The sequence below is a fragment of the Lampris incognitus genome, chromosome 16 (genome assembly GCF_029633865.1).
Source record: "Lampris incognitus isolate fLamInc1 chromosome 16, fLamInc1.hap2, whole genome shotgun sequence".
NCBI lineage: Eukaryota > Metazoa > Chordata > Actinopteri > Lampriformes > Lampridae > Lampris > Lampris incognitus.
Genome location: NC_079226.1, coordinates 32507144 through 32529916, shown reverse-complemented (window position 1 = coordinate 32529916; position 22773 = coordinate 32507144). Strand labels below are relative to the sequence as shown.

At 43.4% G+C, this 22773-nt stretch overlaps 3 protein-coding genes across 6 annotated transcripts; 1 reads left to right on the top strand and 2 right to left on the bottom strand.

Moving 5' to 3' along the window:
• Positions 1 to 311: 311 nt before the first annotated feature.
• On the top strand, positions 312 to 5494 carry LOC130126058 (uncharacterized). The gene is made up of 13 exons (XM_056295424.1): positions 312 to 528; positions 902 to 1021; positions 1696 to 1815; positions 2292 to 2411; positions 3237 to 3356; positions 3556 to 3764; positions 3865 to 3910; positions 4011 to 4147; positions 4237 to 4368; positions 4479 to 4593; positions 4776 to 4910; positions 5018 to 5143; positions 5319 to 5494. Exons 1-13 carry the CDS (start codon positions 312 to 314, stop codon positions 5492 to 5494), a joined length of 1773 nt encoding a protein of 590 aa, XP_056151399.1.
• Positions 5495 to 6351: 857 nt separating this feature from the next.
• map7a (microtubule-associated protein 7a) lies at positions 6352 to 13570 on the bottom strand. The gene is made up of 15 exons (XM_056295422.1): positions 13438 to 13570; positions 12508 to 12618; positions 12231 to 12305; positions 11961 to 12124; positions 11713 to 11815; positions 11408 to 11524; positions 10944 to 11095; positions 10116 to 10273; positions 9753 to 9991; positions 8868 to 9045; positions 8302 to 8470; positions 7704 to 7808; positions 7409 to 7459; positions 7013 to 7241; positions 6352 to 6608 (listed from the first exon to the last, which is right to left on the bottom strand). The coding sequence occupies exons 1-15, from the start codon at positions 13562 to 13564 to the stop codon at positions 6598 to 6600; spliced, it is 1989 nt and encodes a 662-aa protein (XP_056151397.1). The 5' UTR covers positions 13565 to 13570; the 3' UTR covers positions 6352 to 6597.
• An 844-nt stretch (positions 13571 to 14414) lies between these two features.
• Positions 14415 to 19078, bottom strand: LOC130126398 (pre-mRNA-splicing regulator WTAP-like). Of its 4 annotated transcripts, XM_056295892.1 has the most exons (8): positions 18973 to 19078; positions 18468 to 18516; positions 18209 to 18264; positions 18042 to 18100; positions 17788 to 17915; positions 17480 to 17658; positions 15774 to 15928; positions 14415 to 15422 (listed from the first exon to the last, which is right to left on the bottom strand). In XM_056295892.1, exons 2-8 carry the CDS (start codon positions 18495 to 18497, stop codon positions 14908 to 14910), a joined length of 1122 nt encoding a protein of 373 aa, XP_056151867.1. In that variant the 5' UTR covers positions 18498 to 18516; positions 18973 to 19078; the 3' UTR covers positions 14415 to 14907. The 4 variants fall into 4 exon arrangements, with proteins under 4 accessions (XP_056151867.1, XP_056151868.1, XP_056151869.1 ...); XM_056295893.1 differs by lacking the exons at positions 18468 to 18516; positions 18973 to 19078 and having other exon boundaries at positions 17788 to 17893; positions 18209 to 18248; XM_056295895.1 differs by lacking the exons at positions 14415 to 15422; positions 15774 to 15928 and having other exon boundaries at positions 17118 to 17658.
• Positions 19079 to 22773: the final 3695 nt, after the last annotated feature.

Sequence of the window (22773 nt, the reverse complement as noted above, 5' to 3'; positions counted from 1 at the left end):
TAAAAATGCAATCTCGTCCAACGCAATGTAGCGACGCGCATCAAGCGTTAAGCAATGCCCATGAATTCATTTTCAGCTTTGACTTTTAATCTGCATGATTTGCTTGACTTGGATTTTTTTTTGTTGCGACGATTTATACTTGTATTCATAATTTCAAAACCCGTTTCAAAGGTGTAATATCAATCACGCAAAACAAATCGGGATTTGGTTGTAACGTGACGCGTCAGGTGCGCGTGTCTTTGTACAGGTGCGCGTGTCTTTGTACAGGTGCGCGGCCGTCAGGTTCCTTTGTCCAACCGAAAGCTGCAGACATGGCTTCTGGGCTGTGTGAGGGATGTGCCCGCATGCTCGCAGCCTTCACGGTTCATCTGAGGAAAGTAAGCGCAGAGTTCGAGCAAAAAATAAAAGACTTTGTCAGAGAGCTAAGCCGATGTCCCTGTTTGAGGACGACTACTTCGAAGGGTTTCAAGAGGAGGAAGGAGAGAAAAACCTCACATGAGTTGTCCTTATTGCACCACTTGTACACGGGTAGGGCAAGTATTCATGGCTATTTCCTTTCTGACCTCGAAGTGAGATGTGGTGGAGGGCATGGGGACCTATACTCAATTTATCAATTTCTTCGTGAAATTTAAATGTGAAACGTTCACCCCCTTTGCATGAAGATCCAAATTGGCTCAGAGTTTAAAGTACCTTTTAAGGGTAATGTATGCAATATTATACATTTAATGGTTAGACTCAGAAAATGGTTAGACTCAAAAAACCTCATGGTGATTGCTTAAGAGGTTATGAAAAAAATTCCCAACAAGAGGAATAGAACTAATAGTTTGACCTGCCAGCAGCATTTGTTGTAAACTGGGGCATATTTCTTAATTTCAAAATGTCATTATGTTTCTGTTCTTAGATCACAAAACCCCCATGCTCAGTCAAGAATGTCTGCAGGAGCTGAAAACCCTTGCAGCCTCAGAAAGCAGTGATCTACAAAAAGCTGCAGCCTTGTATTGTTTGTATGTTAGTCACCATTGTGAGTAATTTAAAAAAGTTTTTTTTAATGAATTCCCACAAACTGGGTGACGGTGATAACCTAATGACCAGGGACATGTAGAATGTGACTGTATTCTTTATAGCACAGGTCTCGTCATTGTTGTGCACTATTGTAGTGGTATGCCCTGCTAATGGTTATGACCAGCATTCATGCGCATATTTACCACAAGCATACAAAACCATGGATTCCACCCTTTGTGGTTGTGCATGCTTAAATAAGTTAGCACTGTGTAAAAAGCTTTTGCAGAATCACTCAACATGCATTATGCAACATGCATTTTAACTTGTTGACCATAGTTTGCAGCACATGAAAAAGGGTTCTGCTGTTTTCCTGTTTCTCCAAAGCCACATCACTGTAAGGATAAGCTCACTGACGGCTTTGACCAGTATTATGCAAATTTCAGACCACATACTTTTCCCAAGGGTGAAGATTAATGAATTCTCTTGCAGTGTATGCTTGGTTGACTCTAATGGAAAAGATATGTGACAGATTTGAAACCAACATCAGTTGATTGTCATCAACAATGTCGCCTGGGCCTGTCCATTCGGTTGGCCATGATAGCTGTTTGATGAGGCTTCACTGTGGCCAGTAGATGAAACATATTTTTTTATCTATCTATTTGTCTACATTTCATTTCCTGTTTGCTTTCACAGTGGAATTGCCTTTACCTGCTGCCTTCATGGATCCATTCATGGCCTTGCTTCTCTCAACCAATCTGGATGTACAAAAAACTCTCTCTTTTTCCTTAGTCAATCTACTAATCAAGAATAATGGTAAGAATCTTTAGGTAGCTCTGTAGTACCTGTACCTATATTTATTTCTGTTTCTATTCATATGTCTGTCTGTCGCTATTTCTCAGCATTTCTCCATTCCTACTGTCTGCACCAGGTACTGCACATGCCAACATTAGAAAACAAGTGTATTTGCATTGAGATGAAAGTACATAAGGAACGCTTTTCTTCTTTCTAGTTGCACTCTCTTTGGTAGCATCGGTGTTTAAGCTGCCAAGCATTTAAAAAGGTCCCTTTGAACCATTTCCTCCTCTTTTATTCTTCTCTTTCCTTCTTGACTAAAGACAATTGAATATGAGAAGGTACTACTATGTCACAGCTTTCACTTAAAATCGTCTAGTCAGTCCGTTTCATGAAAAGAGAAGGTAAAAAACAGGTCGTGCTAATATTCTGTGTACTCTTTTTTATGATGTGCATAGAAAAAGATCGATGCGTTTGTTTTTTTTTGTTTTTTTCAGTGTGTAAAGAGCGAGTGTTGGAGATGGGGATGCTGATGCCCATACTGGAGATCTTCCAGTCTGGGGACTCCGCTGCTCAGTGTCATGCCTGTGCATGTGTCGCCATCTTGGCCTCTACAGGTTCGGTCAGGCGTATGAAGTTTCTTTAAAATGCTAAATCCTGCCATGCTTTTTCCTGCTAACTGATGACCCATTTTTCTGTTCAAAAGCACAAATGATGAAAAAACAACCAGCTAAAAGGAATGGTAGGTGGGACATAAAAGAAAGCAAAATTGGGGAAAAACTTTTAATTGGGGCGGGGGGGGGGGGGGTCCAGGTAGCGTCGCAGTCTATTCCGTTGCCTACTAACATGGACCACCAGTTCAAATCCCTGTGCTACCTCCGGCTTGAGGGTGGGAAGCCGGATATCGGTATGTGTCCTGGTTGTTGCACTAGCGCCTCCTCTGGTCGGTCAGGGCGCCTGTTCAGGGAGTATGGGGAACTGGGGGGAATAGCGTTATCCTCTCACGTGCTACGTCCCCCTGGCGAAACTCCTCACTGTCAGGTGAAAAGAAGCGGCCAGCGACTCCACGTGTATCGGAGGAGGCATCCCCAGACCAGCAGAGGGGGTGGCGCAGTGACCGGGACGGCTCGGAAGAGCGGGGTAATTGGACGGGTGCAATTGGGGAGAAAACGCAGGGGGGCAAAAAACATGAAATTGGACAAAAATAATGTTGTATATTTGATGTACCTCATCTGATGCCTCACTACTTTTTCACTACTCAGGTTTTGCGTATCAGTCTGTATTAGGGCAATTTTCTGGGTATTTTCTTCTCAGTTATGGATAACAAACCAAACAGACATCTAGTAAAAGGGGAAAAAAAGGAAAAAAACAAGTGGTCTTTATGTGATCAAAGCAACATTGTGGAGGCAACCCCACGGGTACAGTTTTTGTCCTTTTTACAGAGTCTAACAGAGAGGCCGTTGTGTCAGATGCTCTGATACCGCTGTTGGCCTTGGCCAAGTCCTATGATCCTCAAGACCAACAAAATGCAGCGTGGGCCCTGTTAAATCTCACCCAATCAGGTAGGTTTTGTTTTGATGCTTGTTTAACGTTGTCACCAACAATGCGGTACTTTGTGTTTGCCTGCTAGCGCCTGAGCTTAACTTTAAACGTTGTTCACGTGTTCGTCAGAATCATTGGCGTTTTATTCATTTGTCTGAGAATGACACGTGAGTATACAAACACGTTGAAATGTCATGTTGTTTTGCCCCCCCCCCCCAGACTGTTCAACAAGAGTCTTGTGTGAAGTCGGAGCGATTCCAGTCTTGGTGCTTCTGCTGCAGTCCTCCCATCCTAAGGTCCAGTTTTACAGCTGCTCTGCTCTGTGCAACATTGCTGCCCTGCAGGAGCATCATCACAAGTTGCTTAGCATCGGGGATCATTTTCTGTTGAAGTCTCTGTTGACTCTTATGTCCTCTTCTGTGCAAAAGGTAATAGTGACCTTCAGGTACACCAGCAGCCCGTTTTTGAGGTAGCAAAGTACATTTTCAAGTTGGTCAAAATTCCCTTTTTTTTCAATTTCCATTGCAGAACTCATCCCAAGCATGCAGATGCCTTCAAATCCTCTCCAAAAGTGGTAATTAGAACAACTGTGACAGGATTAGACTTGATTAGTGTGGGGGGGGATCTGTGTTATTATTATTATTTTTTTATTATCATTATTTTTGTATCTGTAGTTCAAATCCAAGCAAAGCTTATGGTGTTGGACTGGGCGCTGCCACTGAAAGCACTGCTGCTGAGCTCCTCCACAATCGCGGGGCCGGAGTCGGCAATGAAGCTGCTGTCTACGTTGTCTGCGCACCCAGCAAATAACGTGAGACTCGCCAAAACTTTGCCCAAAGTCAGAAGGAGAACCGTTTCAGACAGTTTTGTTAAAGGCATGCTTTGTGTTTTTACCTGCAGGAGGTCCTGGTGGTTGAGGGGATGTTAGAGGTGACGGGGGAGCTGCTCCACCATCACCGCCCCAGCTCTGATGTCATCACACATGGCTGCAACACAATCAGCAACTTGTGCGACTCCCGGTTGGGTCAGGAGGTAGGAGAATGCCACAAGCCATGATATTTCACCATAGCAGTCTATTCTCATTTTCATTTTCTTGGCTAACCAGTCAACTCGGGACTGAATTGTTCTGTTCTGCGGTGTAGGCTGTGCTGGAAAGTCGGTGTTTATCGGGTCTTCTCCAGACTCTTGTATCTTCCATCACCTCAGAGGACACCTTGCTGTGTGTCACATCGTGTCTATGTCATCTGATGACATCGGGTGAGCGACCTGGGCGTATGAATTGAAAGTGAGCCGTTAACAATTGTTGGGGAACATGGTTCGTCTTTAATGAACGAGGACCTCCAGAAAACTTAAACATCGATATGCGGCCTCGTCTTGCTTCATTTATAGAAACTTGAAGAGTTGGCTACCAACTCATCACAAGTTGCTTACTGTTTCAGATAAATTTCAGTCTTATTTGTCAACAATAATAACATCGGAACAAGTTCTTCGCCTGGTGGAGTTGTCTGGAAAAAATGGAAACCTCAAGCTTTCATACAGCTCAGCTGCCATCATAAGCAAACTGGAAATGGATGGTAATATAATTTCCAAGTTACCCCCCCATGTCACTCATTTAGTCGCAATTAAAACTGTGCATAATGTATTTGACTCATCCATATGCTAATGTGACCGCTTCTCCAAGGGCAAATCATCCAGTTACTGAGAAGTCACTTCACCGCTGTGTCAGAATACCTGCTGATGTTTCTCAAACACCAGGAAGTGACATTCCAGCAGCTGGCCATCACCACGTTAGGCAGCCTCATGAAAGGTTTGTACTGTGCCCGTCTGGAGCTGCAGCTGCGTTGATCTCAGCCAGTTGAAACGACTGCAGCTCTTCCACTTGTCTGAACTTGGTAGCGCTAACTCTTCAATTTGGGTTTAGTCAGCCATGTCCAACTGAGAGTTGCCAACCCGGTGTGTGCTATGCGGCTTAAACCCTGCAGATGGAGACTTTCTAGCCCTACTGGCTGGCTGTGAGCTGGAGAGACAGCTTTCCAGGGTGCATGCGCAGACGGAGGAAACACGACGGCTGCTGCAAATGATAGCGCCTTTCTCCATCTTCCCTGGATCCGAGTCTAACACAGTACAGATACTGAGAGATCTGCGTACTGTGAACTGAACTGTGGCAGGTGTTTATACTTTTTACATTGCATGAGTGAGTATCTAATGTGCATTATATTTGATTTTTTTTTTAACAGGTCTCTATGCAGTCTCATCTTGTTTTTTAAGTCACTATAGTCAAAATGACTGTGGAGGCAGATATGGTGCTTAATATCAAGTTTAATCAAAGATGGCATACTGTATATTTCAAGTTTTAAAATTGTTCAACAAGTTACACGCTTGATTTACACAGATTTATTATTTCATACAGAAAAAGTGTGTAGCGTGAAGGTAAAACTATTAGCTATATTTAAACTAGAAGATTAGGACATACAAGTTGTGACCAATCATTACGTTTGTTTTTCTACTTTTTTTTTATCCCAATAAACTGTTTTAAACCCTATATTTGAGATTCGCTTTATAAAATGATTGCAGTTTCAAAGAAACCAACTGTCAACACGATAAATAAAGGCTTTGTGCATGGTATTCTCTAACGACAACACACACACACAACATGGAAAACAAGGTCTTTGGGAACTAAGCTCTGTAGCAGCGTTCACATATTTGATTTCAACACTCGACAAAATCAAGGAGAATAAGACAGGAGGTGAACTTTCACCAACACCCTAAATGCTGGCTTTAAAACCTAACACTTGTGCAAAAAGCCACAAAAACTCACTTAATTCTGCAGTATCCCAAGTAAGGAAGGAAAAGTGCATGAATAGCAGCACTGTCACGAGAAATCGAGAATAAGCTAAAGCATATGGCTGATGTGAATTGGTGCTATTGTTATAGTCATATGCATTGAGACAACTCTTCCCACAATCAATACTGTGTACTGGCAGCAACCTACACTAGTCATTTGACTGTCTTAAATCTACTGTACATTTCTGACTCTAGCTGTGCTGAATGAAGTATACTGCAACTTGGTGTAGATATTTGTGGCACTGCTAAAGCAGAAAAAGGTAAGCAAATATCGATATCCTACCTAGAAGTCAAGGATTAAATAGTTATTATACATGCGCTTTCGAAGTGCAGGGCAGGAAAGTCGGTCTTCTGCAGTAATTCCTGTTTCCCAAGGAAATACCAGCTCCTTCAGAGGTTTGCCTGCTTTCAAGGTGCTCAGATGACTTCTGAAGAAAGCGAAACAGGAAGAGAAGAGATATCAAACGAAGTATTTTAAAGCAAATAAGGAGATGAACACAACTTTAACACGTTTCATATCTATAATAGCTTTCATTCGTGTCAAGATCAATGCTCCATAAAAGCACGAGACAAACTTTATAGTCTACCAACCACTGTGGCGAAGGTATTCCAAAACCACCCGTGTGTTTCACTATCTTAGCAGGCGAATAGGATTTTTTAAAATAGAAAATCGACCTCCATAAAATGGCTGATTACCTGCCAGCTTGGGTGATGGAGCAGAAATTACAGACAAGAGCAAAAATTGACATGACCACATTTCGCCCAGTGGCTTGTGTTAATTTCCCACCCGGAGCACCATAGTTGTTGCGGTGATCCGCTGGGTGCTTCTCACCTGCTCGTTGGTGTGTCTGAATCTCCTCCAGGCCTGCAAGAGCTCTGAGGGACCTGCGCTCCTTGAAGGCCACAACAGGAACCATGTCCTCCACGCCGTTCAACCCCAGCTGAGAAGGTTTGGACCCCACCAGGAGTTTATCAGCCTCCTCTATGGCACCATTCTGCGCAGGCTCAGTGTTTTCCTTTGGCTCGGTTTCCTTTGGCAGGATCCTCACTGGCACAGACTTCTGGGGAAAAAAAAAACCACAAAAAAAAAAACCCCAAAACATTCATAATTCCCTGAAACTTATCAAGGCTATGGTTTTCACACTTTGGATTTACTGATGTGTGATGTGCATGAGAAGTGCTCCAGGGTAAAGTACACTGTTTTTTCAAACAGAGTCATCAATCTCACCCTATCCGTGGGATCAGACCTCCTTGTTCGCCGCATGATCTCCTCAAGTCGCTAGAAAAACGAAACAAAACCAATAATCTTATAGAGATGGACTTCACTAACTGGCTTTGCAATCATCATTTAACAGCAACATACGGAAACCGGGACAGAATATCTGCATTACAGCTCTCTATGGTCCCATACTGCCTAGGATTCATGCTGGCCAGATTTAGCTTGTTTTGGACAATTAGAACCAGTCCTCTTTGCATATTGTAATTTATCACTGAAATTCTCTTTCTTCTCAAACACTCGTCACCTTTTTCCTTGCTTGGCGCTCCGCCTCCTCTTTCTGGACGAGCAGCTCCCTCTCTTGCTTCATTTGTTCTTCCTTCTCCCTTTCTTTGGCCTGCTCCTCATCTCTCTGTGTAAAGGAGAGATGGGCAAAAAAGAAAATTTAACAGGAATGTAAAACAACTAAATAAATAAAACAAGAAAAAACAATGAAATTGTATGCACTCATTATCGATTCGTTTTTCGATGAATCGATTCATCATTTAGTCCATAAAATGTTCATTCAATATCTATAATCTTATGATTTGGAGAAATCAAGTAAATCTAAGTATTTGTAAAGTTGTCAACAACAAATATTTGGCATTTTTACTTGATAAATGACTAAAACTATTAATTCATCCATCCATCCAAGCAGCTTATCCAAATTTAGGTCACGGGATGCTGGAGCCTATCCCAGCAGTCATTGGGCGGCAGTCATTGGGCAATTAATCAATTATCAAAATTACAATCGACCTTCTGTTGATTGACTAACTGATCAATCGACTAGCTGTTTCAGCGCTAACTGCAGCTCTCCATTCATCTTCAGCTGTGTGGTTAACTGAACCCGTGCTTGCGTCACTCACCTGTTTCTGAAGGAGCGCAGCCTCCCTCATGGCCTGAGCTCGCTCTTCCTCAGCTCGTCTCTGCTCCTCTTCCTCCCTCCTCCTCTTCTCCTCTACCAGACGCTGAGCCTCGGCCTCTAACCGCTCTTGCTCCTCCACCCTCCTGCGCTCCAATTCCTCGCGACTCCGCCTGGACACAAGACACGCGAGGTCCCGTCAGAGGAATCTTTCCACTTCTGAGATAGTGCGGTTCGGGTAACAAGTAACTCCCGACTCTGATCCTTGAGGACCCAAAGTACTGCTGGTTTTCTATTCTGACAGATAGTTTACTGTGTTCACCTGTTGTGTCAGGTATTCCAGACATCTAAACAGGTAGACGTAATGACCTAACTGCTAGAACAGAAAACCAGCAGTGCAGGAGGTTTGCTGAAGACTGGATTGAAAATCAATGCCGTAGCCTTTGGCACAGAACTCGGTTCACAAAATAAGCCAGTTGTCTAACATTCATATCTTTCATAATATCAATCCCAGCAGACTGGTCAGCCTCTCCCAACCTTTCTGCCTCCTCTCTCTGCAGGCGTTCCTGCGCCTCTTTCTCCTCTCTCTGCAGGCGTTCTTGCTCCTCTTTCTCCCGCTGTAGGCGGGCCTGTCTCCTCTTCTCAGCCAGGAGACGTGAGGCCTCCTCTGGGTCTGTCGTCCCAGCTGAGGGCCTGTTGGTGGCAACTGGAGACTGGCGAGCGGCAGGGGCAGGTATCTGGAAGGAGCCTGAGGAGGGATCATATCGACATCAACTGTGGTACACACAAACAACGGTACAAAACCAACACCTCGAGTGCTGCACATTAGTTCTGGGCGATATGGAAAATACTATTACACACTATCAGTATATATCACAATATCTGCTTATATTTACATATTTAAAATCTAACGAGTTCATCACATCAAAATGTTTGGTATTGTAAAGTATATATAGTATAAAGTATACACTTTACTCATTCAGTCTATTTTCACACTTGTACTTAATTGTATTGTATATAGCTTACTTTTACTTGTACATTATATAGCAACTGCACATTGTATATATGCTCAGATACTTTTTAACTTTTTTGAATTGTATTGTATTTTTGCTGTATTTATATTTATTTATTATCATTCAAAAAAATCTTTTCACTGCTTATTGTACTTGTACATGAAGTATGTGACAAACAAAGCTTTGAATCCTTGAATCTTGAGTAATATCAAACCAAAAACAAATTTTCAAATACTCCCTCAAATATTTCAGACCTCATCTGAAGTTAGGTAGTAGATTCTCACAATCACTAATTTAAACAACAAAATTATGTTTGATATTGTCACAATATCCCAGTTTCATGTCGATACAATACCTTTTAAAGACAATTAACACTGATTTACTGCCAGGTCCTACTGCACATCCTATTTCCCAGATAAATGTTTGGTCTTTGGTCACTTACTTCTGTTTGGCTCTGTTCTGGTGACAGTTTCCCTATGAGAGCCCGCTGAGCCCGGGCGTGGAGTCTGTGTCGGGCTCGTGTCCTTCGTCTCAACTCTCCGAACTTTGGATGGCAGCGTCCTGGAGGGGCTGGCAGCGACTGGGGAGGGGTCACGGCAACAAGCAGGGGGCTCCTCAGGGACTGATGGGAGTTCCAGTTGCAGAGGTGTGGCATGCCGGCTGACTGGTTTTCTAGGAGTCCTTCAAACAAATCAGGTTAACTTGGGTTTATTTTTTTGTCCAAATAGTGGTTATTAAAACTGAATATGGATGTTTGACACAAACACACATGCAAACACCAAAATGAAGAGGTGTGCTTTCGCACCGTTCTGGTGAGGGGGGCCCCGTTCTGCTCTGGGTTTTTTGAGCTGGTTTCACTCTAGCGTTGGTGATGGGGGATTTACTGTTAATTTTGTTCTTGGTGGTGGTGGTGGTGTTTTTCTTGTTGACATTACTGCCGTCTTGCCGTTTTCCTGGTTTAGTCTGGATGGGAAAAAAAGAATAAAGGGAAGAAAAAGTGTGCAGAACTACTCCTCTATGTCAGTTTTGCAACACTTTTGGGTCTGACAATCAGACTAGAAAGGGTTCCCCCCCCCTCATTTCTCCCCAATTGTATACTTGGCCAATTACCCTATTATTCGAGCGGTCCTGGTCGCTGCTCCACCCCCCGCCCCCCCCCCCCCGCCGATCCGGGGAGGGCTGCAGACTACCATATGCCCCCTTTGATAAATGTGGAGTCGCCAGCCGCTTCTTTTCACTTGACACCAGGGGCACATAGCGCGTGGGAGGATCACGCTATTCCTCCCAGATCCCCCTCCCCCCTGAACAGGCGCCCCGACCAACCAGAGGCACTAGTGCAGCAACCAGGACACACACCCACATCCGACTTCCCACCCGCAGACATGGCCAATTGTGTCTGTAGGGACATCCGACCAAGCCGGAGGTAACACAGGGATTCGAACTAATGAGGCAATGGAATAGACTTCCACGCTACCCAGACGCCTCCGAGAGAGGGTTTTCAAGTGGGGAACCAAGGAGGAACCACTACAGTGTTAAAAATTGTCATCGTTGTTGATTCAATTGTCATTATCATCTCTAGTGTGTGAGAGCAGTATTGTGATGGTAGAAGACCCAAGGTAGCAGCTGGATTTACCTGAGACAGACTGATACTTCTGTGGCTGCTGTTGCTGGGGCTGGGAGAGGCAGAAGTCCTGTGATGAGCTGGACCAGGGTGATGCTGAGGTTTGTGAGGGGTGGTGGTATTCATGGAGTGACATGAAACTGAACGGCGACAAACATGGACAACTGAGCCAGTGTTTGAGCCATTTATTGTGAGAGAACGGAGAAATGCGTACAAATGGCGATGGACAGGATGTAAATGGAAAGGTGGAAAGGATGTAAATAGCGGGTAATGATTAAGCAGAGAGGAAAAAGGGTTAGAAATCAAAGCGCTGTATTCCAACGGCCTGGAGGTGTCAACTGTTGGAGCCATATTTGTTTGAATTGTGTGTTGCATTTGCATTAGAGGACAAGGTAGTTGCAGATTGCACTGAAACTCTGATCAGCCATGTAAAACAAGTGGGGACATACGGATTACATCAAGATGGAAGGAAGTACCTTCTTCTCCTGAATAACAAGCAGCACTCTTGCTCCTGGCCAAATAAGAGCAGGTGGGGGTTAGGAGGCGACTGACCAAATTCTTCTCCCATGTGGTCAGTGGTAAGCGGCGTGGAACTAGCATTTTAATCAGTTTAAAGAGCAAGATGAAGCACAAACAGCTTAAATAAAACCAGTCAACAGTGCTTGTGTTAAGACATGTTGGGTAGAGCAAAGCTAAGCGGGGTGTCAAGGGTTTACAGAGACGAAAAAGAAAGTTAAGGGCAGTTAAACGACTGGAAACCTGTCTCTCCATCCATCCTTACCATTGTTCTTGGCTGGCTTCCTTCCTCTTGCATTCTGAAGGAGGCCCTGCAGAGCCCTCTCGCTCTTCTCCTGGGTCTTGCGCACTGCCAATTCATATCGCTCCTTGATTCGGAGAAAAACAAACCTCAGTGATGCTACGGCTTGGTCCCCGTCATGGGAAACACTCGTGAAATTGTGGGCCTCACTGTAAACAAATTGTTTGTTTTGTTGGATTCCTTTTCTAACGTTACGAGCCATCCCAACTCACTATCTCCTCCTCGAGTTTTTGTTTGCGCTTCTGTTCAACGGCAGATCGCCTCCTCTCCTCTTTCATCCTCTGCTCCAGGAGCCTCTTCTTGCGTTCCTCCAGCTGCTGCTCATGGTACCTCTTGGCACGCTGTTCCCGCTCCAACCTGCTCAGCTCTCGAGAAGCTGTGAACAAATTGCAAGCCAGTATGAACGTCTTAACCATTTTGGGTGCATCTTCATGTCTCAGACTTGCATGTTGTGAAGGGTGCCACCTCAGGAGCCGACATACCGAGTACCTTCTCATGCTCCTCTCTCCTCTTTCGTGCTAACCTCAACCTCTCATCTATGTTGGTTCCACTGGCCCCTAGAACATGAGGAGAGGAATACTTTTACAGTGCAGTCACAAGTTTGACGCAGTTTGCTTGGTTTAAAAGTTGTGAATAAGAAAATTATGGTAGTCTGTAAGTCATTTCCTGCCAGGAATAATTTGTCAGGAAAAGAAATCCCATGACATCTGCCTGATAAAAGGACAAGAATGACTGCAGGCAAAAATAAAACTATCAAACCTGCAGTGATCCGAGGACCAGTGGTGTTGCACATTTGTGCAGATTTGACGACAGAGGGAGAACACACTGTTTTCTTTGTCTGTGGATTTGGTTTTACATCATTGCCTCTCTCTGAAATGGAGGAAAAAATGGTAAGCATATTATCTTATTTGGTGAGAAACAAAGAAATCCAACAATTTGGGATTAAGTTTCCTTATGATCCAAAACTGTCGATAGTTTACCATCTACAATTCTTTACAGAACACAAACCCTTAAAATGCATCTCAACACAACAGAGGATCCAAAATACAAATGCCTAAGCGACTGATGAGTTAGGAGTCTTCAATTTGAGAAATTTTTTACAATTTGTTTGTAAACACTACTTTATAAGAGACTCCTTAGATAGGCTGGCTGGGTCCTAAATGGTGGTTGTCATGGATGATGGCCTCGGGGGTCAAGAGCAGCTGAAAGAGCCATTATGAACTGCTGCATGCGAGATGCGTAGAGAAACATGCCAGCACCTGACCAGCCCTCGCGGAGATGACAGAACACAAACATCGAGTGACAATGAAGGCGTGGAGGCACCACAGGAGCAAAACTGAAGGGGGACTGGTATACACGCAAAAAGGGGGGGAAAAATAACAACAGAAGAACGATCCTCCTATAGGATCACACACTGAGGAAGAGACGCTGTCATTTTTCTCTGTACCCATGTTATGTAATCAGCCCCACGGATGCCCCTGCTGAGCATTCCCTCAAAAATGACAATAGATGATTAATTAAAGGAAATATGGATTTAAATCATTATGCTCAATTAATACATCATTGTATGATCAGACGCTGCTGCAACGGTGATAGTCCAAAGAAAATTAAAAAGAAGAGGCTTGTTTTGGTTTGCAAACCATACAGATCCTTTTTCTATGATAAAACAACAACAAAATGGTTACCAACCTGCTGTTGTTTTAGAGCCATTTTTCTTCTTCTGGCTGTCTATGGTATAGACAGAAAGTGGACCCCTCGGTGGAGGGATAACAATTTGTTTCTTCTGCACGGCCATGCTGGGCAGTGAGTCTGGCATACTGCCGCTCTGGTACTCAGAACTCCCCTCCTCCTCCTCTTTAATTTCTATTTCAAGATGCCTTTGGGTCCTCGCCTTCAGTGCGTGCTGTGCAGTGAACTGCTTTCTACATCAGCTGCTTGCTCATCTTGGCATCGCAAGCTGACATATAAAACTGAGATGAGGGGAAAAAAACAAAAAACAAACCTGTGGTTTGAGAGAGAAGAGCAGCTGACTTGCGTGTCTGTTCTAGTTATACTCCCATCTGGCAAAGTAGAGAGAAATTAAATCTATGTAATCCAGCAAAGGAAAATTTAAGGAATACAGGCTTCCTCTACCAAGGTCCTTGTAGGCTATGGGGAGTCTGGAGAGATTTGGATTCCTCTGCAAGTCTTTGCGAAAAAGGTTACTCCCCCTTAAAGATCTCACCCTTGTGAGCTGCTCTGCTTTACTTTCATGTGATAAAGCGGTGTCACTTTAATTCCTCCCACCACACTTTGTGCTAGATGCAGGGAGCTGAAGGGGATGAAGCGTTTCCAGGGCAGGAGGAGGGAGCCGGAGCCGAGGGTCCGTTCAAGTGGATGGTTACCAGGGCTACGGTGGTACAGTATGTAATAACATGTATTACTAGTGCATTAACCCGCTCTGATGCTCTCAGTGTCCTCAATAGATGTGAGGCAAAAAAAAAAAAACAAGATTTTTTTTTTTACCCATGATGCTCCTCTAGTGTCTGAAACTATAAGAGCCACTAGATGGAGGACTTCCCTTTCTAGTTGAATTCAACCATATCTTTCATGTGCAAGGGCTGGATTTACATCAGGACAAAGGTTAATTGATTTTTGGACCAACCAGAGACGTTTTTATTGCTTACTCAAAAGTTAAAATTTTTTATATATATATATATATATATATCCCCCCTCCCCATCAGGAATAAAAAAACAAATGAAAATATCAATTCTAGGTCATATTACGCTGGAAGTCAGATTTTTGGTTTCCATGTTAAACCTAGGTATTGACTCCTTGTTTCATTGACCCAACCTCCAACACATAACACCGAAATGCTGTGACAGAAAATGGCTAATTAACACAATACAACTACCATGGCCAAAGAAGTCCAACGTTAAATTTATTTTAAGTTGGTCGAGAATCCACCAACTCCACATATCGCTTTAATCAAAATCATAGAGAAAAATAAAAGGCTGCAGCACTTATTTTTGATCTGTGGTTGGTTGGTTATATCATTATTGACATGGAAACACCTTTTCTATAACTGAGAATGCTGCCTCCCCAATTATTTCAACCTAGAAGTTCATGTCCAAATATATAGAGATCCTAAGATTCATAGGGTCCCTGTAATTTAACATTCAAGCCATTCTGAGCATGTTGTGCATTTGTAGTCCTACTACATTTCCTGTAGGCATTCCATCTTCCTGATCTTCTTGCAAGTCTTGGTTTGAGTCTGTGCCAGTGGAATGTTGTGTGAGGGAGGTTTCACTACCAGTTGGGGAGTCAACTGTCTCATAAGCCTGGCTAAGCTGGTTCACATTCCCCAAGTGATTATAGTTGGAGAGTTTTCTTTCTGTGCTAGGGGAGGGGGACGGTTCAGCATGCTGCCCTGTGCTGCTGTTGCTCATCTCCCCAGAGGGTTCTGTTGCTGTCCTGTGAATAGGGCTGGTGTTTCTGGGCCCATTGGTCACTCCATCTCCAGAATCCTTGTTGTGGGCATGCTCCGTCTGACTTGGGACTGCCGAGCCCACTGCAGCGCTCTGAGCCTGGACCAGCTGCTGACGGGCCTCCCTAAGTTGCTGCTGGAGAACCAGGATGGTGCTCTGCATGCCCTCCACCTCCTCATCCAGCTGAATGATGAAATCGTTGAGCTCTGTGGCAGATCGTACACCAGAATGGGCCATCAAAGAAATGATTGGATAGAATTGACATGGACCAAACAACACTGACATCACAAACTTCAAAAAGAGAGGGAGGTTCTGGCCCTGGGCAACTCTGCAGGTGTTACCTCTATACACTATATTACAATTGGCGCTAACAGTGCAAACATAAAATCCAAGGACCCCCCCCCCACACACACACACACACTTAACTGTGAAGCAAATACTTATAACAGCTGCAGGTAAGATGATGATAAAGCTTTGTACAAGTACACACCCAAACATACATTGAGCAATTACATATGAAATTAATCTTATCAGCTGGACTTTGCAAGCCTACTTACCATCCTGGCTGCTCTTGAGCTCTCCGTTATACTTCTTCTGCAATGCCAGTTCAGCCTCCAGTTGGGCGATGCGCCCCTGGGACAGCTGCCGGCCCAGTTCCTGGTTCTCTTGGATCAGCATCCGACACTTGGCCATCAGCTTCTTCCCTGTCTGACTGCAATGAAAGTTAGAGATCTGATTAATAACATACAACAACATGGCTCAAAGGAAAAAATAACTTGTCAACTATAATTCCTGCAGCTTGCTATTTCATCGCTTTCATTCAGGCTTATTCAAGAGATTTAGATACACTATCATTTCTTCTAAATTTTGAAATTAAAATAAATATTTGGTGGGAGCTCCAATTGCAGTTCCCTGGTGTTTGTTTATGTTAAGTTCAATCAAAAATACAGTTCAATTATGCTTTTCTTTTCCAAAAGGAAATGCTCTGATCTACGTGACTTAAACCACTAATATTTTCAGCTGTTCGAGGCAAATTTACAACTCCCAATCTGCCCTGACCTTAAGAAAAACCAATATTCAGACTAAAATTCATGAACAGCTGAACTTATGGAAGGAGAATACTGGGATCTTTTAACAATATTACATCTCAAAATAATACATTTACATCTTATACTTTAAACAATACAAACATAGAACAAACAGTATGGGACATTTGGTAAAAAACAAAAAAACTTTTCCACAAAGATTTTAAATAGCTCTGTCTGAGCTGTCACAGTTAATCGTCTGTATATGTAGGAAATTATCAATTTAAAAATGAAGGTAAAAAACACCATACTGCTGCTCTAGCTTTCTATGTGGCCCGTTTCTTTTGCATATGGATTCAAATATCAACCATATAAATACAGTTTACCTTAATTAACCAGTGAAAGGAAAGAAACATCAGAATTGTGAACACACGAGTTAGAGAAAACAAAGCTTCAGAATTCATTGATAAAACAAAGTCGTACCTGCACATGGCTCAGATTACAGACAAAGTGATGCTCAAGATGACTCCTGTGTCAGCTCAAGGTGAGGCAAGCCCAAGATCACTTCAGAGACCAACAGTCTTTAGCATTTAACAGGTTCTGTCTGGACTGGGGTCTGATGGGCACTCCTCCCCATCAACTTAATGTTCAACATCTATACTCTTTGTGGATTGGAGGAATGAATGGCTTTTACCAGGAGCATCACTGACACAGTAATGAAAACAACATAACCACTCATCTGACAACTTTGTGAACAACAGAACACATTAGATGTCTAAAATGTTTGTGAACCTTAATAGACTGTTGAATGTACCAGTTTTGTTTACAGAACACTCAAGGGTGTGCACTGCTAATAACTGAACAACCATAGTAAAATGTAACCTTCCAACCCATGTTCCCATTCACAAAGAGTATAGCACTGTTGATACTGGGGTCTAATTCGGAGGTGGAGAGTCATCATCTCTTCTGAAGAGTCCCGTTTCCTTCAAGCCCCTTTGAGCTGTAATCAATTCACCTGACAGTCTTTGACAAAGTCTATGATGAACATCGAGTGAAGAATAGGGGGCACTGGATCGGGTAACCATATCTGCCTGGTCTCGCTTATTCTTTTTAAATTAAAGAGTCAGTCATTTTTTCAACATATAGCTTTTTCTGCCTTTTCCCCACCACACTTTGCATTCTTGCAGAGGAGAGTTGCCTGGGCCATGTCTTGGCTGGAGGACTTTGGTTTAGTTTACCTATCAGGTGTAAACTTCCAAGCACTGAGTTCATTTTTGGCCTGGTCCAGTTTGTCTTTACTCTCATCCAGTTCACGCTTCATTTTGAGGAAAAACAGGTTGACAGCAGGATCCACCATGGATGACCTCAGCTGGGCCAAACCTGGCTGTTGAACTTGCTTGAGGTACTGAATCTGGGTCTGGGGAAAGAACAGTGACGTATCACTTTCAATCCACTCAGCTCCCCATCGCTGAAGAGTTCACTGTTCCATTTATGCTTGACAGTGAAAGTGATAATAAGCTTGTACAAACGCATTGGGCATACTCACAGAGCATTCCTGCATTTCCTGCTCCTTGGTGGCAAGCCTCATAACAAGGATGTTCTCCCTCCGAGCTGCCTCCTGTGTTTGCTGCTTCAGTTTCTCCTCCGATTCCCTAAGGTTGGTGACATCATTTGCTATGGGATAGAAAGTGTTGCGTGACAAAAACTTCAATCTGGGTGCACAATAGTAAAAGAGAAAACCCACATTTAACAGTTCAGGTCATAATGATCACAGACGGGGAGAAACATGAGAGAACTTACAATTCAACTGGGAATATTTTCTCTCTAGCACTTCAATAAAGGCTTCCTCCTGCTTCCACCTGAAAGAAGATTGAATGTCATTTTCTCTCTAGTTACATAAAATAGAACAGCCCATGTTCTTTTAAAAAAAACTCAAAGACGACAGGTGTGCATTGTGTGAGTAATACCTTTCAAAGATTTCTTCACGAGTCATATTCTTAAAATCTGATTCACTGAGACAGACCTGCATCAAAAATTGGGGACATGTAAGTTAGGCGCTGTAGTATGCAGTAATACTTAAAAGTTATAGCATTCACTTTGTGCCCCCCCCCCCCGAGAACAAATGTCAGGAAGGAGACAGGCGTTAAACCGATATTATTAAAGCTACTCTAGCTTAAGGTCAACTGGGTCAGCAGATAAACAACCATGGTGATACTCTTGACCCACCTTCTTGGGCAAAGGCTCGTCGTCAGTCATTCTGTTGGCGATGGGGTGTCTGCGAAGTAAAAACGAGTTGATGAGCCGCAGTGAATTTAGCTGTCGTTAAAGTACTTGGACAGCGGTCTCCGAAGAAGCATGTCTACATGCTACATGTGGGTGCTAGCTAGCGTGCAACACACGCGATATTGTTTGCGTCTGGTTCGCTCCGTGTTAAGCATGAGGAGCAGCTAGCAAAAACACAACCTAGCTAGGCTAACGTTAGCTGGAGAACTAAACGAAAGGTGACGTTGGTGAAAAACTTTTAACACAATATGTATTACTTTGCTTTAGCTGTTGCGACTTTTTAAACAAATGATCAACAATCCCCAACCCACTCTTTTATAGCTAAACATGTAGCCGGACGGCAAGCGTACGGGCTGCCTATGTTGTTCAGCCAGGTGACAAATTGGCAGGGTATTTGATCTCGCAGTTAAGCTACTTGACGAGCTTGTTAGCTGGCTAAGTTACTCACCCCCAGTTTCTACAATGTCAGTTTGTAGTCGCGGTTGATCAGCTTGTCTGCAAAATGACTGCGGAGCCGCTGAAGACTGCGACCTTCGGCAAGCCCGACACCGCAGAGTATCCCACTAAAGCTAAAATAGCCTGGCCGAGTCAGTGTCAAGCCAACCCTGACATCTGTTCAACCGCCAGAGGGCGCTCCGGTACAACCCGTTTATCAGTAGTGGTGGAGGCCAAAGGCATCATGACTATGGTAGATCCATAAAACGGACTGAGTCAATGGGCGCCTGAGCAGGGACGCCTAAAGCCTCACCGCAATACATTCAGCTAGAGAAACAAAATACGCTTCTCTCAACCACAACTATGAGATCCGTTTTAAAGATACTTTTAAGGCTAAGCCATTGCTGCTTGTGTGCCGTCAGCTCAGCAGTAAACAGTCCCCACCCTTGTAAAAATTGCATCCTTTGACCGAAGCTAACACAGGCAATCTGATGTATTACAAACACTACATCAAACAATGTGGAAACACTGTTGTTCTGTAATACTGACTGTAGAACTGGTAGATTACAGCGGCATTGCCACATGGTCATCACGTTTCAGTTCCTGCTTGAATAGGAACGTGTTTGCCACTGCACCAGCGTTCGTTCTACCGGGTCAAATGTTTTATGGAGAGAGACCCCAACCATGCTAAAGGTGCTACTTATTATGTAACCTGGCCAAAAAAAAAAAAAAATTCAATAATGGAAAAAAAATCCTGCGTTTCAGCTTTAATATTAACATTGATGTATCCTTTAAAAAAAAGTAACCGTAAACTGTTGTTGACACAAATGACACAAATGAATGTTACTTCACACAGAGACTCTGGCTGAGCCCCCCTGATTCTTTGGACCCCAGGGGCCTGTGCCTGGAAGGCCCATTTGGTAATTCATCCATGCATAGATCCAAAGCTGGAAATCATGAAGGCACTGGGCAGATGACTGAGTTCTTTCTTCTAACTGTAATCTACCGAATAAAGTTCTGTTTCAGAGAGACTTCCAATACAGTCATTGTTCCACAAGAAGGGTAAATCTTAGTTTCCCCCATCTTATATGGGCTAAAACACCATTGGACAAATTTACTGATACAGTAGTGGTTCAAATCATAAATCACAATGAACAATCCTTTAAATTCTGAGTAATTCACTCAAATATGGGTATATTGGAATACCTCCCTTTAGAACCAGGGTCACCTTAGGTCAGACATACAGGTGCTACGTGTTGCTGTCCTCAATGGCCCTGACTTAGGCACAGGTATTAACATGAACGCCAATGATAACAATGGATGGTGTCTCCGTTTCACTGACTTAGCCAGCCAGACCCCACCCTCACAGGAGTCTGCAATGTGTCAAGTCGACACACTACACCACAGTCAGATGGTGTACCCACAAAGCCTCTAGAGCACAAACAGGATGGCGGTAACCCACATACAACCAACACTGCCAAAAGAACTCTCTGGACACTGGGCCTGCATGGGATAAGATTGCACAGTTGGTATCAGGTCATTCTGTGGCTTACCCTAGACAATATTGCAAAAGGTGTCACTTTAAGGGCTCAGTTGCATGCTCAGACGTATTCATTATTGTAACCTAAATATTCCTCTAAAATATGAATGCCACCCTTAATGTTCAGTTAATGTAAGAAATTGAAAATATGCTTGAAGTGCATGTTTAAAACTAATGTCTTGCATCGGCGCCAACAAATCTAATGAGTGTCAACTCAAATGACATGTGCACATTACATTTATTGCACTGGATCAATGCAGAGTGCTTTATCCAAACTGATTATTATTATCCAGCAGGATGAATAGAAAAGAGAGTTGCGATGGACTGGTCTGATGCACGAATCAACTCACAGCTCCAGAATGTCTCTCCGTGCTGCAAGGAATCACCCACTAGAGAATTAAGCTGGCATAGCAGACTTCAGTGACAACTGGAAACCACACACACACCGGTGGTGTCGCGGTTACCTGCGATGCTGGAGACAGCAGTACATCTCCTCAACCCTTCTCCTGTACCGAATCATGTAATTAAGAGCAGAATCACTCAACAGTACCACCAGGTTGGTGTCAGCATTAGCGTCACACATTTACATTGGATTCCTCTGCCTAAACAACGTGCAGCTGTTTAGTGGGATAGGACACAGCCAGTGCAGATATGGCTAATGATGATGCAACAGCAGTGATATACTGCCAATTACACAGTTTTGGTAGGGATATGTAACTAAATATTCAGTTATTCTGATTTGATCAGAGGTTTACATGAGTTACTTGCACGTCTGTCTGCCTGTGCAACTCTATTTTGACATTTTCAAAGGGGCAGACTTCTGACATGTGTCCCCCGCTTTCTAATAATGATTATATATGTCTCCCAGATATTCCTCATGCGTAAAATCTATTTTGTTGTGAGCAGTGATACCTTCACATAATGAGGATGACACACGCAACACTGACTGGAACGTGTAAATATTTGAAAACCTTGTTTCATCGGACACCAGCAACTTTAGACACTGACGTATGGCTTACAGGCTGGCTGCATGTGTAATTGATGAGATGATCAGCTGTACTTCACTGTTCAGCAGACGCTGTATTGAATAAAAGTTGCCAAAGCATGCCTCGGTTTAGTGGAATAACAATAATCAATGCTTTTACTCACTTCTCCTTTTTCGGTTTGGAGAGGGACGACCATCTAGACCACCTCCTGGTTTATTTAAAGCAAAGAAAAATCAGTAAATGTGCCAATTATGCAAAATAGTGAAAATGGTACTCTATCCAACCTCTGTGGTGTTTTCAAGCAGGTCTTAAAGATCGAGGATTTTGAAGACATGAGGTGATGTAAATAGGACTTGACACCATTTGGTTGCTCCACGAAACAGGCCAGTGTGTCTGCATCGAGGCCTGATTCGGGCCAGTGCACGATTAATGATTGAAACGGGAGCGTTCCTCCATCCTGGCTGGACTGACGTTTTGTTTACCTGTGTGAAATTCTATAATATGTGACACAGCAATTTATTAATTATCCCTCATTTGTTTCAAACACACATGTTCTAGTATTGCTTTTATATTCGGTCAAGATAAATACCCAATTGAGATATTAATGCATTGCATATGTTAGCATGTCTATTAGGAAACGACTGACACCAAAATTAACATTTTAACAACTATACTATTTTTAAACAATTTAAACTTCAGGGAGACATGGTAAAAAAAACTGAAAACGTGAAAATATTACCTGAAAAACAAAACAGAAAACACATATTGCTAACCTAACAAACGTAACAAGGCCTAACGTGAAATGTAAAAAAAATAAATAACTGAAAATAACCATTGAAACAGTCCCAAACAACTTAAGAACGACCATGGGTGGTCAAATTGCCCATCTGTCAAGATAAATACCCAATTAAGATATTAATGCATTGGTATATGTTTGTATGTCTGTTAAGAAACGACTGACACCAACATTAACATTTTAACAACTTTTAATACGGTAACGATCACTGATGAATAGGCTCGGTAGCCCTTGGCTAACAGGTCGGACCCTTTAGTCGACTGGTTAACGTTGGGGAGCCACGGGTTCGCGCCCCAAATGTGACGGTCTGGCCGGGGACGCCCTCCCCAAAGGAACGGGGCAATGTAGCGAGGGCAGGGCAGAGCAGAGCAGGGCAGGGCAGGGCAGAGCAGGGCAGGGCAGGGCCGCCCAGGAACCGTCGCCACAGCCGGGAGGCGAACCCGTATCTCCCGCACCGCGGGCGACAACGTTAACCAGTCGACTTAAGGGTCC